This window comes from Mytilus californianus, unplaced genomic scaffold, assembly GCF_021869535.1.
Source record: "Mytilus californianus isolate M0D057914Y unplaced genomic scaffold, xbMytCali1.0.p SCAF_6, whole genome shotgun sequence".
Taxonomy (NCBI): domain Eukaryota; kingdom Metazoa; phylum Mollusca; class Bivalvia; order Mytilida; family Mytilidae; genus Mytilus; species Mytilus californianus.
Window position 1 is genome coordinate 86,736,752 of NW_026262712.1, and position 19,304 is coordinate 86,756,055.

Here is a 19,304-nt window from a genome sequence, read left to right on the forward strand (position 1 = left end):
AGTCCCTCAGTTTTTCTGTTCGTGGTGTTAATTCGTATTAAATGTATATTGCATACTTCCATTTGGTTTATATTTATCAATTTACATTATGGATAAATAGTGATAATCTACGCGAAAGGTAAAATCACAACCCAAACAATATATTAAGTTATTGTACTTCTTGTTGTTTGATATGATATTTTTAAATTACTTAATTATCAAGTGAGGGTAATACGAATTTTATTTGGGCGCATGTTTTACTTTAAGAACAGCTATTACTAATTGAGTTTAATTACATAAGAAAGAAAGCATGATGAATGTGTAGCTATATCTTTGTAAGTTTGTAATATCTTTCAAATTTTCACGAATTTCCTTCCCATTGATATTTTTCTAAATTTAGAATAGTTGGGTAATTTTACAATGAAACAATGCAATTCACTCAGTTTACTGGCCATTTAATGAACAAGTGTAAGTATAAATTTATCTTATATTTTCTTATTATTAAATATTTTGTCATTTTTTTTCCACTTCTGAAAATGAATGTCATCCGCTGTTCAAAACGATAATCGAAAGTGTTAAAATAAATGTTGATTCACAGTCATTCATTTCGTTGTTCTACTTTTATTCAATGTTATGTTTCTGTTATATTTTCTACATTTTTGTTTATGTAACAGTATGTTTATTACTAATATCTTCTTGTTTAGATAGAATTTTACCGACACATTTGATTTTATTATGAACATTGATTTTACAGTTGGGAAAGGATAGTTTTGATCAATAACTCTGTCGGTTTATTTGTTATATTATTGTAATGTACATACATCCGCGTCGTCATTTGGACTCTGGTGGATAGTTGTCTCATTGGCAATCATATTACATCTCCTTAGTTAGAAGTTAATTCAGTGGTTATTGTTGGTAGGTCTGTGATATTTGTTTTTGTTATAAAAAATTCATAAACCAGGGGATTGGGTTTTCTTGTCCAGTGCCTATTATACTTGCAGCTGAATATACGACATGCGCTTTGATCATTATTAAAGGTCGTATGGTGACCTAAAATTTCTTACCTCCACGTTATTTGGATAGGTGTTTCATTAAAAAATCATCTCTTTTTTTGTACAGACTTCCCAGCAGGCACTCAACGTTGATTCAATGTTGAAACAACGTTGTTTCTCAACGTTGAAACAATGTCAAATTTATGTTTGATTTTGAAAATTTGAATTAACGTTGAAACTTCAACGTTGAAGTTTCAACATCCATTCACGGTTGAATAGTAGTTGAAAGTATATTAAGGTAACACGATACCGAATGGCATATCTCCCAATTTCCAAATTTTTTGACACACGTGTTCTTTGAATCGAATTACATCGGAATATGTAATAAAAAATGGGGGTCACCATTTTTGTTTTCTTGGTATTTTGATAGGAATACGTCAATTTTGGCGACAAATTTACATAGGTATATAGGAGAAATGTTTTTTTTTCGGCTTTCCTTTTTAGATTTTCCAATGGATGGATATGTTCTTATATACGGAGAAAAACAAAAAACTAACATAATATCCAGGATTGCATACTGAATCCATACACGTAAAAAAACTCATATGTCACCATCCTTGTTTTTGAGATAAATGGCTTCAAAGTTGATCGATATGCCTAGAATTTGACCGAAAACGTATGACGTTATTGAATACAGAATATAACGTTATTCCTACTCAGAGATATGGAAAACAAAATACGTGTCAGGATCTGAATGTTGTTTTTTTATTTTCATTTCCCCTGTCGGGTTTCGTAAATTTCCTAGTTATGCAATATGAAATTCTATTGATATAAATTTATTTCGTCCTGCACATGGAAATTTCACTCACATGAATTAACATTAATCTCGTCTGAATTTCACACCAAACGAGCATATACTTGAAACTTGCTTGAACTGGTTGGTTCCACGTGAATCTTATGATAATAGTTCATGCATAAATCAACGGAATTTGGTACACGTTGAATTCACGTAAATTTTTATAATAAGATTATTCAAATAATATCTTTATTCTAAATTTAATTAAAATCATGAAAAATACCTCCAAATGTTTGTAAAGTTCACGTGAAAATAACATGAAAAATTTCACGTGTGGTTCATTTGAATTACTGAGTTTTTAACTCAATCATTTAAGACAATGGTGGTGTCATCGCTGCATCCATGCAGAAATAGAGTACTTTAAAAATTTGATTCAGTTAACAGATTTATAATTGCTTGCTTTTTGATGGTTGTTTAACGTTCAGTGGCAAATAGTTCATGCATGTTCGGGACGATACAATACAATTTGGAAAACAGTTGTTTATAAAAGACAAATTTGATGCACCAGTCAAAAAAGGTTAAACATTCTGTTGGTTGTGAAAATTATGAGGGAATATAATGATCCTGATAAAATACACATTCTAAAAAATAAAATAACAAAACTCAAAGAAAAATTCAAAACTTAAAAGTCCCTTATCAAATGACGAAATCATAAGCTCAAATACATCGAAAGAATGATAAACAGCCGTCATATTCTTGACTTGGTACATACATTAGTATAGTGTACTCTACGTGGTGTAAATGTGTGAGTTGGTTGGTTGAGCAAGTCGGACAAACCTTGCAAACTGTATGCAAAATTTCACAAAGTTCAACAGTCTGTCATTTGTGGAAAATTATTTACAAAACAAATCTTGAGATCATATATTCATTCTTTATAAGTAAAGCAAACCGCGAAATATAAAAGTTCCAGCTTGAAATTCCACATGTAGGAGATGTAAGCCGGAGTCTGTACACTGCGTTCCTTTTATATGTTATCAAAATGCCTAATCCAGCAACCTGTCATGAACAAAAAATAAAGAAAATCCAGACGACATGCGTACCTTTAATATGAGTAGTAACACCAGGTAAATAATTTAAACCTGAAGCAAAAAGACTGTAGTCCTAAATAATTAGCCGTATGTATAAACCCTATGTATATATGTCAAGTGCGGGATTGACGGTCGAACGGACACGGGTGAAACAATATGATGATATGTGCTCTATTGGAATTTTGGTGACAAAACATATTTTTGAATATGCAGTTCATATAATGGAATGGTAATTTGGAGATCTAAAATGAAGTAGCAATGTAAGCAAGCTACCATTTCCGTCATTTTGTCTTTGGTGGAAAGTTGATTAATTGGCAATCTTACCGCATCTCCTTATTTCATTATGGTTTGAATTTTCTCAAGAAGAACAAAAGTTTTAAGACTTAACAAATATGTACTAAGAGACTGAAATGTTACTGTGATAATTATACTACACATACTTTCCAATTTAGGGGACCAACGTTTACTAAAACTACAAATTAGAAATAAAAAGATACTCGTCCAATTAGCATTAGTCACAATTTTCTTGAGGTCTTTGGTTTTGATGTCGTTAAATGTCCAGATGTTGCTATCTTATAAATTGCATATCCCATATCTCCATTTATCATTATAACAGCCAACTTTTGTACAAAAAATATGTACCATATATTTTTTTGTTTTATTTGTACTTGTCCTTTTACAAATAAAGTCTCATGTTACCCCACTTCCATAATGAGGAAGCGGTCGATTGCTTTGAAAAAATTAGAGGCAATGATTTAAATTTTAACAATTAAAGTTATAAGTGACGGGTGTAAATTATAGGATTGATTGTTGGTTGCTTAACGTCCAGTGGCAAATAGTTCATGCATGTTCAGGACGAGAACAAGTTAACAATAAATACAATAGCTAGGTTTTGTAATAGAGGCCATCTGGGATGATGGTCGAGAAAATTTGGACTGACACTGGAAAATGAGGGTATATTGGATAGGGACAGACATTTTGTTTCGCAACAGGCCACCTACGGACCTCTCAAAGAGTTGTTTCAAGGGTTCTTAATGTTCAAAGAGCGTAGAACTCTCTTTACACGAGGCATCGGATTTAACGTCCCCATTCTGACCGGACGTGACTGCAAACTTGATACATCCCGCACAGCCAAATGGACGCCCCACTTTGGAAGCATTTTCTGACTGCAGGTCGGAAGAAGACCAAGTGACCATATTTCTATTTCCTAGTCATCCTTGGGGTGTAAATTGTAGAATAAAAACAAAATATAAAAATTATGTACATTGTCAGAAATATAAAATTCAATGTATTTGTACTCACTACGAAACAAGTGGAAAGGTCGGCGAGTCTCGCATTTCATCGTGTTTCTAAAGCTCGTACACATACATTTTATATTACAATGTACATATATATACTAGTATATAGTATATTTATCCACACAACGAAATAAAAACACTTCTTTTTTACATGTATATAGATATACTTTTATACTTGTTCTAAAAACTCCTTTTAAGACTGTGAAACTCCTCGGGCTTTTCCTGACGCCTAGTATGTGAGCAATATGTCCCTCAGGGCCTCAAAAGGCAACTATGTTTATTCTCTTTCAGTCGTTTTGTCTCCGAACTTGTAAATGTAAATTATTTCCAACTCAAATCACACCAAAAAAACACACTACCACCGAATACCCATGCAAGCGTAAATTAACACGAATATATATAAAATCTAAATGATTTCAAGATCAAGCTATTTCAGTCTCTTTCTGCCGTTTGAAAAATAATTAGTCAGTCGTTTGCTTGTAAATTTCGAGAGAAAAAAATTGTAACTGAACCAGTCTGACTAGAGCCAGCCCGAACTATCAACTTGCGTTTATAGACGCAAGTGGATACTTGGAGCTGGCTTTAATCAGACTGTAACGGGACCTGAATTTTTTTTATTTTATTTTTGCCGAATCAAGTTCCCATGTATTTCTCAGCCTACGTTAACTTTCTCAGGCCTCATTCCGATGTTGCTGTCTGCCCTGTGTAGACTTGGTCTATAGGGTTACAAAGCTAGCACTTTATTTTTAAAATGTTTCCGAAACTATATCGGATTTACTCTGTACAAACCAATGATTTTCAGAGACTGTTTACACTTGGAACATAGGGAAAGTTATTCGGCAAAATAAACCACGTGTTTTACATTCCATACTAACAAACTATTTTCTGTATGAGTATCAAAGTCTGCTTATATTGTGCTTTTTCGCCTAATTCTATCCGTATTCTCATTCCGATAAATTTCCTTGTTCCATTTTGTCCGAGCGGTGTTTTTGACGACCATTTTAACATGAATTAATAGTTGTTTTTTCACACATCATCCCAAGTGTCTATAGATTAGATTTCGACTTTCAAAACAAAATTTCATGGCGATACGGCGCGCATCATGAATAAGTATTTATTGCAAAAATAAACCAAGAATAAAATAAAGTGTTAAAACTCAGTCTGTTATGCATGAAAACATATACATGATATATAAGATAAATCGTGCAGATGCTTAAATATTAAAGAAACACAATATTTAAAAGTAAAGTAATACATTTTTAAAGGTTAACAATGAGCAGAAGAATTGCCGCAAAACGATAAAGCAATCTATGTCAAATAAGTTAACCGTTACGTATTGCATCAAAACTCTCAGCACTCTACATCTAGGGAAAGTTACCGTTAAAAATGTCACATAATGAATTACCAAAAATATTTTTTTTATTATTTAATCACTTTGTGATTGCAGAACCTGCTGCATTGGCTTGTATGTGTGAACGTTATTCGATAACGTCAGGAACGATAACTCGTGGCGTAACGTCATTCGGTATCGTGTTACCTTAAGGGCATACGATACAGTAGCAGGGGCAGATAATAACGTTTTCAAAACTTTTCGTGTTGTTTTCGCGACGTTGTTAATCAGAACGTTGTAATTTCGCGATGTTTCTAATAAGAACGATTATATTTCGCGACGTCGCTTTAGATGTAGTCACATTTGCGGAAATCCACTGACGTCATAATCCCGATTGCGCGAATTTGAAAAAAGTACCTGCAATGAAAATCGGCCAAATCACGAGAATTGTTCTATTTATTCATTAATAAGGAAGTCAACAATATTTACTTCGAATGGGAAAAAAATCAAATCCACATTCTTAATTTTGTATGTCTGTTATTTCATATAGGAAATGAATAAGAGATATGAAAAACATAAGACGTCGTTGAGAGAGAAACCCAACTACACAAAAAAAAAAATATAAGTAATTTATATAGTAACTTCACCATTTGGCTAACTCTAAATCGTAATGAGAATTGTACGGATAAATTTAACAGAGACTATCAACAAAATGACAAAAAAACGTAATAAATAATGACAGCGCATCTTACTGTTCCAAACTTTGAAAAGGTACATTAAAGAGTTTACCGCATTTTTAGAATTTAATACGTGGAATATATAAGTGTATGAAGGAGAATTGTCATTTAAAATGGCTCAGTTTTAAGCCCCGTATTATAGACCAAAAACAAAAACGCACCCGTTAATGTGCTAATCATATCCTCTATGTACATATTGAGAGAGAAAAATCGGCACACAGGAATTAGGTATTTGACAGACCAGAGTTGCAACTCATTGATGTTAAGTTACTGACCAAATACGAAGTCTTTTTGTAAAGTAGTTTCTCAGATAAAAAACAAAATATTTGTTGGACCGGACAAACAATGTGGTTGCACTCACTCCCAGATTGAAGGTATAATACAGACAATTAATTCAATGATTATATGTACCGTAATAAAAAAAAATACCCTGAAGACAAGCTTAGGTAACTTATCTATTGATACAGAATCATTAAATTTCATGCTCTAATATCGACTGCTGTATGAAATGTTATACTAAACTGTAATGGACTAAGCTGACCCGATTTAATGTGGGTATGATTTTGTGATCATGTAATGCCTATAGAGTAGGTCGTTAGTTTTCTTGTTTGAATTATTTCACATTTTCATGTCGGGGCTTTTTAAAGCTGACTATACGGTGTGGCTTTTTCTTTTTCTTTTTTTTTTTTTTTGTGTTGAAGGCCGTAGGGTGACCTTTAGTAGCATTTATCGTCGTCATTTGAACTATGGTTGATAGTTGTCTCTTTTGCAATCATACCAAATGTCCTTATTTTTATATCATCCCCTTACTTTATAATTGTTGCACATTTTGTCATGTCGGGGCCTTTTGAATAATTAAAACTATGTTCAAGCTGTGTTGTCTACATGAATTGTATGACTAATGTCAGACAGAGATGCAAATTAATTTTTTTATTATATATATCTGTTTTGTTTCCGAACATTTCTTTTCTAAAAGTAATTTACTAGAATACTTTTCTATCCAAGTTTGAATTCGTAACAATTCATAAAGGTTTGGAAAATATGATGCTATTTTACGAGGAGCCAGCTTTATTAATTTTCATGATTAATATCATTGGTTTAAAAAAAAACACCTTGGCTCTACCACTGAAATTGACAACGTTCACGTGAGTAGTGAACGGCGGGAAAGATTTCAAGACGTTGTTGCGAATAAAACTTATTCCAATTTAGTTTGGCGCCTAATTGGCAAACGTCCCGTTTGCCAATAAAAATTAAGGTTTATTGCTTTTATTGAAAAAACAAGCACATGGACCCCCAGTTTTTTCTTTTGCAATCGATCAAACTCTGTTTCAAGAACGCTCCGCCAAAATTTAAAGAAAAAATCAACGATAGATTTTTTTCTGCACTTCTGTGTAGACGCAAAAATATTTTCAACTTCTTTATTTCAATTGTATTAAAAGAATTAAGGATATAATTATTTATTTCAACCGTTAACTTGTTACAGCATGCTGATGCTATGGATCAAGGGAACATTTTACAAAAAACCCGGTTAAATTATGACTGTTCGTTCAAAAGTATTGGTAGTTTCCTTAAAAGTCCTTATTTATGAAATTTCAGGGTTTTTCCTTCAAATATGCAAATTTCGAACCAAATTATCTCAAAAAGTAAGTCATGAAGGTATATTTTTCTTTGCATATTTCAAAAGTACACATCGAAATTGACCTTCTACCAAAATTTCAAGAAAAAATCAACGAGGGATCTCTACTGTATCATATGCCCTTAATAAAATATATATTTTGACCTGCTTTCCAAACTTGTGCTGTTGTTATTGATGATAGCCAGCTGAACCTTGCACGTTTTTTATGTCTTGGTTTGTCCCCCAAAACACTAATGAACCAGATAAATAGACTAAATGTAAAACATACATAAACTGTTACTGATACAACATTCATTGCTTGTACATAATCAATACTCTAGATCATGAATGTCATATCTTTACATCTTTGTTGGCTTCTGTGTTTATTCTCTCAGTAAGTTAAAAATGTAGGTGTTGGTGCAATATAATGTACTGTCCAATATATTTGGGAGTTCCTGTTAAATTTTTGAATCATGTGTATTAAGCTATTGAGACCAAGAAAAACTACAAGTAGGAATAGCTGAAAAGAATGTGTGTCCACTTGTTATAAAGATAACTATAATAATTATCTTTATAGATATACAAGTGGACACACCTCATCATTTCATCTATTACTACTTGCAGTTTTTCATGTTCTGATTAGCTATGACATACAATTGATTCAATGAATTTTATTACACAGTTTGCATAAGTTATGACACTCACTTTAATCCCATGACAGAAAGCATTACAAAACAAAAAGAAGATGTAGAATTCTAAACAATTCTCATAAGTTACAAGTTGTCCTTGTCAAGCGCCTGACCAAATATAAAGAATTATAGCGAAGACATTATAATTAAGATCCAACAAGTACGTGTACAGAATGATTATAAACATATGAAAATAAGATAACGCTGATAACAAGAAAACTCTACACAAGAAACTAAATGTCCTTGATGATATATATATTACCCTCACACCTTGTCTTTGATTGGTATAATTCATTACACGAATACACATTTACCGAAGAACAACATTAACTATAGTAATACAATGATATTTCTTTTGATACAAGATTTATTTTATAAATTCATTCGATATCTTTGTCTCTTTTGTCCTTTTTGCATGTCAACTTTCTTCAACAACCCCAAGTTTTTTCTGCCGCAGACTTCAGGCAGAGGGCATTTTCATCAGATATTTTTTTCTCAGTGACACCTTTATACTTTTGCAGTATATTTAATCTCTGGAAAAAATAAGATGATAATAAATATAAATTGTATGTCCTGAAAAGATATTCTAAACTTGAGCCATCCTAAATTTGTTTCTAGATATCTTCAAATTGCAATGAAAATTAAAACCATTATGGCCAATCTAATTAAAATTAAATCTCCGCACTTGCTCCTCGTTGTTTATATGTCGCGCGTGGGAGATCTAACAACGCTTGAGGGTCATGTCTTCTTCTTTTCTTCTTTTCTTCGTATAAGCTTCCTCTGTTAGGAACAATCCTCTTTTGAGGGTAATATGGATAAAAAGTCTTTAACTATGTACACACTCCGTGAATATATATACACTTGCTAAAATCTAAAATAGACTAAGTTTCTAAGTTGAGTGATAATTGTCAACAGCCATTACACACTTATCAGTTTTAGTCTCGAGTTATGCATCTTGTAGCACATATCTCTTGTGAGCATTTCTAGTTCTTCTATTTTGAGCTTGCTTTCACTAAATATATATGTGAAGTTTGTACAGTCAATTATAAGGACTGTAATTTTATGTCTATCAATGAATGTCTCTTTCCACTTCATTTCTCCAATGAATTTGGTTACATAAGTTTTTATTGGGTTGAAAGTTTCTTTTCTTGTCTCACTTAATGCTGAGCAGGTAGTAAGCATATGAATAAGGTCTTCTGGTTCTTGGTTGCACATTTGACAAGTTGGAGTAATTTCATATCTGCTGAATTTATGCCGATCAGCTTGTAGTGTATACGTTCGTGTCATCATCCTACTTTTGATTATACCTTTTCGAACATCAAGAATTGTAGGTTGCAATGTGGTGTAGGAGATATGCGGCTTTCCATTCTTAATTTGGTTTATAGATAGATATTTAAGTGATGTCTTTTGGACTGTGTGAATTTGAAGAGCATTATTCCAGTAATTTGACATATTAAAATTCACTAATGTTTTCCACTTATTTTTAGTAGGCAGACTGCTTTGGAGTTCCCATATATTTGGAAGCTTGTACAATTGTAGGGTTTCCATTGCACAAAAGAAGAAGCTTTTTGGATTGTCAAAATTGATTGATGATTGGCGTTGTACAAGATCTTGAATAGTTTGGTTTTTAGCCGATAATAAAGAGTAGAGCATAGATAGTTGCCGCTTGTGAAGCTCTCCTTCAACTGGTATTGCTCCTAAGAGTAGATATATTGCTGATGTAGCTGTTCTTTGTGGCAGAGATTGAATATGTCTCAAGGTATTTTTATGAAATTTTTCTAGTATTTCAATTTGTCCTTTGGTAAGTGGTAGTATTTCTAAACCATATAAAAGTCTTGGGAGAATATATGTCTTATAGATGTTATATCCTGTAATTGGGTCAACCCCATTTGTTCCATGAAGACCGGAGCTCATTAAGGAGTATTTTGTTCTTCTTGCTAATTTAATGCGGTCATCAATGTTAATTTCATTTTCTCTTTTGTTTGTTCTTTGAAGACCTAAATGTGTTGCGGCATCTGTTGGTTCTATAGTTTTTCCTTTTAATACCCAACTGTTATCTTTTTCTTGCGTATTACACTGTACGACTTTAGTTTTTATTGGATGGATGTTATATTGATGCTGATCAGCATATCTACCTATAATGTCAAGCATTAATTGCATTTCTGATGTGTCCGAGCTCAATAAGGCAATGTCATCTGCACAAGTAGGTGCAACTATGTAAATATTTCCTAGATGGAAGCCAATAGAGTTGTTTTTGAGTTCTTCAAGTAGATCTTGGACATACAATTTATAGAGGTGTGTAGATAAAATGCCTCCTTGTCTTACTCCTTGTTTTATATTAAAACTATCACTGATATCCCCCATCCACTTTACTTTTGATTCTAAATCTGTATATAGGCCCTTAATAAGTTGTAATAGATCTGGAGGAATATTTTGGTCTAGTAGTTTGTCCATTAGTATAATATGTTTGACTACATCAAACGCTGATTGTACGTCAACTGTTGTCAAAATTTGGTAGTATATCAGAGAGAAATTGTTTTTGAAATTCCCATAAAAAATGTTCTTGAATACATATAATCTTGTTGTCCGATGCCAAAGAGACCAGAAATGCAGTGTTAGATTTAACGCCTTCAATGTTACATGTAACTATATCGATCGTCTCTTCCCGGATTCCATCATTTCTTCGAGTAGAGTTGTATTGTCTGGTGGTTTGTATTTGAGGCCTTTTTGCCGAAAAGGATGACTTTGGATTTGTGTGATTTTAGTTATTTCATCCTGATTGTTCTTGTCTTTCAAATGGGTGTGTGAAATGTGATCTAATATTTCAGCCCCACTATTTTTAGTCTGATGCTCGATGTTAATCTTTGTAGTACTGAATGTATGGTTTGAATTGGTAGTTTGTAGTTTTTCCTGTTGGTTGAGGTAAGTAGTACTGTCTTTGAGTTGTTCAGAAGTATTTGCTATATTTATACTTGAACTACAGGCATTTTTGTTCATAGGCTGAATATTTTGGCTTACTTGAGGGTTGATCTCAATGTTGTTGTTGGTTGAAGAATTGATGATGATTGCCTTTGTTGGTAATTTACATGAATTGGCCTAGTTTGCTGTGAATGTTGTTGGTCATGTTGATATATAGGCGGTTGATGTGTTGGCGGACGGTATGCTGGCGGACAGAATGTTGGCGCTTGATGATATGTTGGTACTTGTTGAACTGTATGATGTCTTAATACATTGATATTATGATTTGGTAATGTGCCAGAGTGTGACATCCCTCCTTGATTTAAATGGTAGGGGTTGTTTAATGTAGGATATCCAAATTGTGGAACACCTTGTTGGTACATCTGTCCTCCATAGAAATTGTTAGGGTGCTGTGTATTGTACCCCATTTGATTTGGATAGGCGTAATGTCCTTGAAATTGTGGGGGTTGAGCATAAGGTATATGAGTTGGTTGTTGGTTTACTATTCTCGATTGTAATGAGATATGGAGATTTAGAGCCGTGCTGAGACTAATGTGGTTTTCTAGAGAGCGTAGACGTTGTTCCATTAGCTCTTGTTGATGGTTGGAAGATTGTTGTCTATCATTGCACGAATGGTGGTGGCAAGTATTACAGCTACTATATTGCTGATTTGGTATAATGTTGTTTTGGCAGTTGTTTGTTATAGAGTTGTTTCCATGTATAGTGTTTGGAGCTTCTATATTGTTGTTTGTGCCAGTTGATGTGTTTTGTATAGTCTCAATGACTCTCTTCAGTTGTAGAATTTCGTTTTCTAGACTCAAAATTCTTGCTCTTTGAGAGTTAGTAATATTTCTTTCCTCTATTTTTGATTGGGTTTTCCTTATGTTCTTCCTATTTTGGACATTCGTATTTGGTGTAACAGTATTAGCTGGTTTGAATGTGATACCAGTTGTATTATTGTCTTGTGATATTGTGGGCATTGTGTCTGGCTCAGAAGATATATTTTGTATCAGTATCTCTGTGTCAGGATTTTGTGATACCCGAATATTTGACTGTCTCAGATTTTCTAATTCTCTATCCTGCTCTTGTGCAGGATAGTTTGTCATATTATTGTCTACATGCTTTGGTGTTGTTTCATGTGTATCTAGATCTCTATCATGCTCTTGAGTAGGACACTTTGGTGTGTTTTTGTCTACATGTACATGCTTTGGTGTAGTTTCATGTATATCAATGTTATCAAACAATAACTGTTCATTACACTGTGCACAGTGAAATCCAGTTTCTTTGTATATATTATCAACGGCTGATGGAAGTATATTGGCACAATTGAAGTGAAACCAGTGGTCACAGGAGTCGCATGCTATACCCTCAACAGTTACATCGGATTCACAGATAGGACATATGCATGAATTGTTACTGTTCGTATTTAATGTTGTATTTGTATCTATTATACAATTTGTGTTGTTATCCTTGTATTCTAATAGTTGTCTAGATTTTGACATTGTTGGAACTGTTTGTTGCTCTTGCGAGTCGTTATCTTTGATAGCTAATTGATCAGATGTACTTGTTCTTGAAACAGTATTCTCTTTAATATTTTGGTTGTTCAACTGTGTTGAGATGTTTTGGTTTATCACATCCAATGTTTTCAAATTTACTTTAAGAATATTGCATAATATTTCTAATATGTCATTGACAAATATATCTACATGATTTCCATTTACGGTCATTGTATTGGTGGAATTATAACAGTTTATTGTGAATTTTAACTGATTTCCAGGATGACCGTTGTTTTTTCTATTGAAAACTTTGAAGCAATGATCTATGATTGAGTTTGAGTTGTCTATGCCAGTTTGTGTTTGGATAGTATAAGGGTCACTAAATTCCTCTGAATTTAAGATATCCATAATAGATGTTTTTGCTAGCTCATATGCCGCTGTACTATATATAAGGACAAAGTTTTTGCCTGCTTTCATTTCATATTTGATATGCTCACGGTGGCAATTGTCATGCTTTTTATCTAGAGCTTTTTGTTTGTTCAAGTTATATGGTCTGTTATGGGTTACAGAGTTTGTAGGCAATAGGCTGCTTGTAGATAGCGCTTTTGAGAGCTGTCTAGTCATTGAGCGTGACATCGTGATACCTGATGTGGACAATATATTAATTGTGCAGGGACGTAGTGGAAAGTCCCACGGTCGCCCTGCCAATATATATGTAACAAAGAAATCAGGAGATTCACTAAATGGTTCTTTTTCAGGGTCGTAGTGGAAATCCCACAGTCGCCCTGTGAACGATTGAATTGTCTACCAGCAGTCAGCTTTTATTTGAGTGCTAAATTTTCGCAGCCAAACCCTAGACAGGTTTCTATTAGGATGTACACCGTCCTTATGAAGTGTCCAATTATATTGGTCTCTAATCCTTTTATGTTGATTTTTAGAGCTTTTCAGATTTGAGCGTTTTAAATCAGCATTTATGTTTGGAGCTCTACTATTTAAGGTTGTATTTAATTCTCTGATTTTGTCATTTACTCTGAGGACTTGTTCTAATAGTTTTTCGTCTTGAGCTAGAAATTGGTTTGGGTCAGTATGATTTCGACTTTTATTCCATTCGTATATTGAATAAACTGGAATTTCAATAAAAGTTATTTTGCTCTCTGGATATCTTTGAAATAGTTCAACAATTTTATCTAAATTGCTCAGTAGTGAGTTGATTGCTTCATCAGATTCAGTTTTAAGAGAAATCACCCCTTTGTTGTATTGGGTTAAATCACATGTCCCTAGCCAGACGTATGCAGAGATGTTATGTAAATGTTGTATTTTCTGGTCAAGATTTTGTGTGAGCCAACTTAACCCTTGTGCGGAAGTTCTTGATTTTGCGCACCACCACTTAATTTGGGTCTCAAAGTTAGATGTTGTTGCTCTTTGTAAATATAAACCTTTACTGTCTGAAATGACCACAGGGGTCAATTTTCTTTTTCCCGTAGGAAGTTCAAATGGCTTGCTCAAATATTTCAATAGTTTATGCTCAGTCATTAATTAATCTTTGGTGTTATAATTGTTGTACTTAAATGTCAATCTCAAGGGATAACTTAAATGTTTTCTGAAAACTCCAAGATGGCTGCTGAAAATGGCTGCCGACAACGATCAATCACACATGTTCCATAATAAAACTATCGGGGTAAAAAATATTTAGTCATAAAAGGTAAGAGAAAAAGTTTGTGCGTTGGTAATTATATACACTGGTACTTAAAAGGAAGTGTGTAAATGTTAAAAATGTTCGTGATAAAACAATACAATAGGATAAAATGCGCTCCCACAATTTTCACATCCACTCTCCTTGCTGCCTCGTTTTCAGTCAAATGACAGTCTAGGGTCAAATTTGGTGAACTTTGACCGACCAATCAGCGTGCAGAAAATCAATTTCGATTAACCAATCAGCGACGGGCTTGTATACCATTATCGGATCGTTAAAAAACATGAATGCGCCCAGTTTGGACAACGTTTTGACAAAATTTTTGCCAAAATTTGGTATAAATGATATAAAGAAGGAGCAAAACGAAATTTTAGAGTGTTTAGTTAACAAGAAGAAGTGCGTGGCTGTACTCCCGACTGGTTTTGGCAAGTCACTGCCGTTTCAACTGTACCTTCCAGTTATCCGGGAGGTTATTGAAAACAGTTCTGACTGGAAAGTTTTAGTCTGTTGTCCCTTAGTAGCTCTGATGCAGGACCAGGTGGAAAAACTCTCGCACATTGGAAATATTACTGCTGCATACAAAGGTTAGTATAACTTTAAGCATGCAGTGGTAGTAAGGTTCAATAAATGGAATAGTCTATACTATAGTATTTAATGCCATTAAACACCTAATTTATATTATAATTATTATGTTGGCAGTGTTATATAATAAAGATGTTTATAACACATGAGAAATCAGTTAGGGGGTGACATGTTATCCCCCTGTACAGTGGCGGATCCAGAACTTTTTGTAAGGGGGGCCCACTGACTGACCTAAGAGGGGGCCCGCTCCAGTCATGCTTCAGTGATTCCCTATATAATCAACTAAATTTTTCCCACAAAAGGGGGGCCCAGGCCCCCCTGGATCCGCCTATGCTGTTGTAGCTACTTATATAATTAATGCAATGCCTCTATCTTATTCTTAAGACGTTATTCCCACACCTTATGGTGTCTAGATGCAGGACCCCCTTTTCCATAGTCCTGGATCCGCATCTGACCAGGCAAAGATGTACATGTATGCCTTATCAAATAAAATAAAATTTATTTGCAGGAACATACATTTAAACTTCAGTATATCAACACATACACATGACTAACAGTAACAAAGCAGTAATATGAAACTTAGATATACATTAGCAAAGTTAAAAAAAACTGCAGAAGCAGTAGATCATAGCCATGGTAGCACATAAATTTGTCTCATTTCACCGTGAACAGATTGTATCGGTCATATTGCCAGTATTTTACAGTCGTTTTGGCCATAATGCTAGTTCTTCATACTTTGTATAAAGATATATACTACATGTTGTATTAATGAAGCACCAGAGTCCAAGGGAAATGTTGTTAATTACATGTACTAATAATCAATCTCAAAACAAATATACATGCATATAAGAATAAGAAGATGTCGTACATGTACAAGACTTGAAGTAAAATTGCCAACTCAACTCTCCACCAGACAACAAATGACAAAGTTTACAACAATAGGTCACCATCTGACCTTCAACAATGAGCAAAATCATACAGCATAATCAGCTTTACATGGCTCAGAAACGTGAAGGAAACTTAATTTTTAAATTAGATTGTTATTTGTCATGTTTGTGTTAAACAATGAAAAAATAAAAAAAAAATATGAAAAAGTGCAGTCTAAAAGACCTTGTTGGATGGCCAAACAGAATCATTGGCAGAAACATCTCAAAATCGAGAAAATATGCCATGCATTCATAGAAATCTCACCTATATTCATTTCTGTATTGGACTTTACAACAATAAGAATTATTTCATTGGATTTCAATCTTTAATCAAACGCAGTGAAATGGAGAAAGGGTATTTGTACAGTGTACATTTAAATTATAGAAGTTATCATAGAAATATGTCTTTTTGGAGACTGCCCACCTACATTTTTTTTTTGCATTTTAGGATCATCTTCCCCAGAGTGACGATCAAATCAAAGAGGAGTTGATAGATGTCATTTTTGCATCTCCAGAAACATTGGTTGGTGATCCCTATTGGAGAACTTGTTTAAAGAAGTTGAACATTAAGTTGTTTGTAATTGATGAGTTTCACACAATAGCAATTTGGTAAGTGGATACAATGTTTATTCCCCATGTTCATTTCTATTTGGACATTTACAGGACATATTATGGTATACCGTTGTCTATATAAAAAAGAATAGTGGTAGGATTGCCAATGAGACAACTCTCCACAAGTTACCAAATGACACAGAAATAAACAACTATAGGTCACCGTACGGCCTTCAACAATGAGCAAAGCCCATACAGCATAGTCAGCTATCAAAGGCCCCAAAATGACAATGTAAAACAATTCAAACGAGAAAACAAACGGCCTAATTTATGCATAAAAAATGAATGAAAAACAAATACAAATGAATGTAACTCATAAACAAATGACAACTACTGAATTACAGGCTCCTGACTTGGGACAGGCACTTTACAGAATGTGGCAGGGTTAAACATGTAAGCGGGATCCCAACCCTCCCCTAACCTGTGACTGTCTGTCAATCGTCAACCTGTCAGACAGTAACTCAAAAACTATTCAACTAATTTGCATGAATCTTTGATGAATTGTTTCTATATATTGATGTGTACTCCCTTCCCATTTTTATGAATTTAGATTTTCAAAAATATAGAAGTAAAAAATTAAGACCACTGGTACAGAACTGTACAGCTTTCAAGAACGAGATAACCTAATACTAAAAAGTAAGCTCTTTTAAGACCACTACTTGCAAAATGATGAACCATTACAATGTGATTATAAGAATGTATGAAAAATAAAACCCTAAACAAATGTGATAGACAGCAACCAACAACAACCACTGAATGATAGGCTGTTACATAACAATATGGACAAGCACATACATGTATTTAATTTTGTTTTGCCATAAGAATTAACAATCTAGGCAAGAGGTGCTGATATTTACCTTTTATAAAAGTTTTTATAGAAGTACTTATTTCTATTTTTCTTTCAGGGGCCAAGATGAAGGAGACAGAAAAAAGGCTTTTCGAAAATGGTTTTCAAATGTAGGTGAACTAAGATCCCTCTTTTCCGATGCTACAGTATTGGCTTTAAGTGCAACTTGCACTGTAAGCTTTAGGAAAAAAGTCATGAAAATATTGCAGCTAGCGGAGGACACAACAGAAATTAATTTATCACCAAACAAGTCTAATATTAAACTAGTACATGTATCTTCCAAAATTAAAAATTAAATTGAAATGGGAATGACATGGTTAGTAGATGCATTAGAGGAAAAAAGTCAGGACTTCCCACGTACACTTTTGTATTGTTCATCGATAAATGACACTTCCAAACTTTATAAATACATTGTAACAGAATTGCCACATTGTGCCAAGTATATTGAGATGTTCCATTCTGAAACTCCAGATGTTAACAAAAACATCATAATTAATGCATTGAAGGAGGAAAGTAGTGTTTTGAGACTTATTTTGTCAACCAGTGCCCTGGGAATGGGTTTAGATGTAAAAAAGTGTAGTGGAGTGGTATTATTTGGACCTCCAAATAATCTGGTAGATTTGCTGCAAGTAATAGGGCGAGTGGGGAGGGATGGAAATCCATCAGTTGCCATTATCCTATACAATGGATACCACTTGCAGAAGTTGAAACCGGAAGTTAAGGCAATTCTTAAAGCTAAAGATTGTAGGAGAAAGGATCTAATGTGTAATTTCCTCAGAAATTCAGACTTGGATGATTTGATGAAGAAAGAAAGCAGGAAACATTCATGCTGTGACTTGTGTACTAAGTCTTGTAATTGTGAATCCTGTGATATGTTACCTCTTGAGAAGTTATTTCTGTCAGAACAAGTTGTTGAGGAGCTCGAGGAGCAAGAAGATTCTGCTGTTTCAGATAGCGATACTGAAGACTACAATTTGTCGGCCTATGAATACTTCGAAGATCTTGATATGGCTTTATTAGAAATACAAGATGATTAAAACAGTTGATATTTATTTATTTAATTTTTCAGTATCTAGTTTCTGTAACTTATTCAACTTTAGACTCTTCAAATTTTTTTGACTTTTAACCCCCTTACAATTGCTGTATTGCCACTCTAGATCTGGGTTCATGTCATGCCTGCAGCTGTCAATGTGACTAAAAAGAGATGTAGCGTATAAAAACAAATGAGACAGTAACTGATTGACACACATCATAAGATATTTACTTGTTTTCATCTTAAAAATAAAGAGATGCGGTATGATTGCCAATCAGACAACTACCCTCCAGACTTTTCAATAACTTGATTTAAGCAATTGTAGTACAACGAGAAAAACCCATGCCTTTAGTCGGCTACAAAAGCCCCGACCAGAAAAATATGAAAAAATTCAAAAGAGAAAACCATGTCTGCCATGTATGTCAGATATGGTTGCAGATTCGCCTAATCTTGACCTCATTTCATGAAACAAGCATATATTCGGGGTCAAGTCTGCATCTCGATTACTATAAACATGATAAACAAACAGAAAAATATATTTGGTGTGGAATTATTGTAAGATGTACATATTATATAAAAAAGAAGATGTGGAATGATAGCCAATGAGCATGATTAGACAACTCTCCACAAGAG

General features: G+C 33.7%; 2 protein-coding genes across 2 annotated transcripts in view; both read left to right on the forward strand.

Moving 5' to 3' along the window:
• The first annotated feature begins 44 nt into the window (after window positions 1–44).
• LOC127705942 (uncharacterized) overlaps window positions 45–19,304 on the forward strand; it is a 151,449-nt gene continuing 132,189 nt past the window's right edge. Inside the window, exon 1 of the mRNA XM_052210307.1 lies at window positions 45–447. The gene's annotated coding sequence lies outside the window, so the exon portion shown is untranslated. The remainder of the gene's footprint in view (window positions 448–19,304) is intronic.
• LOC127705957 (uncharacterized) lies at window positions 15,018–18,694 on the forward strand. Its single transcript, XM_052210341.1, has 2 exons — window positions 15,018–15,255; window positions 17,697–18,694. The coding sequence occupies exon 2, from the start codon at window positions 17,941–17,943 to the stop codon at window positions 18,673–18,675; it is 735 nt and encodes a 244-aa protein (XP_052066301.1). The 5' UTR covers window positions 15,018–15,255; window positions 17,697–17,940; the 3' UTR covers window positions 18,676–18,694.

Excerpts from the sequence above, each read along its gene's own strand:
- LOC127705957 (XM_052210341.1), top strand. The coding sequence starts at position 17,941 with ATGGGAATGACATGGTTAGTAGATGCATTAGAGGAAAAAAGTCAGGAC.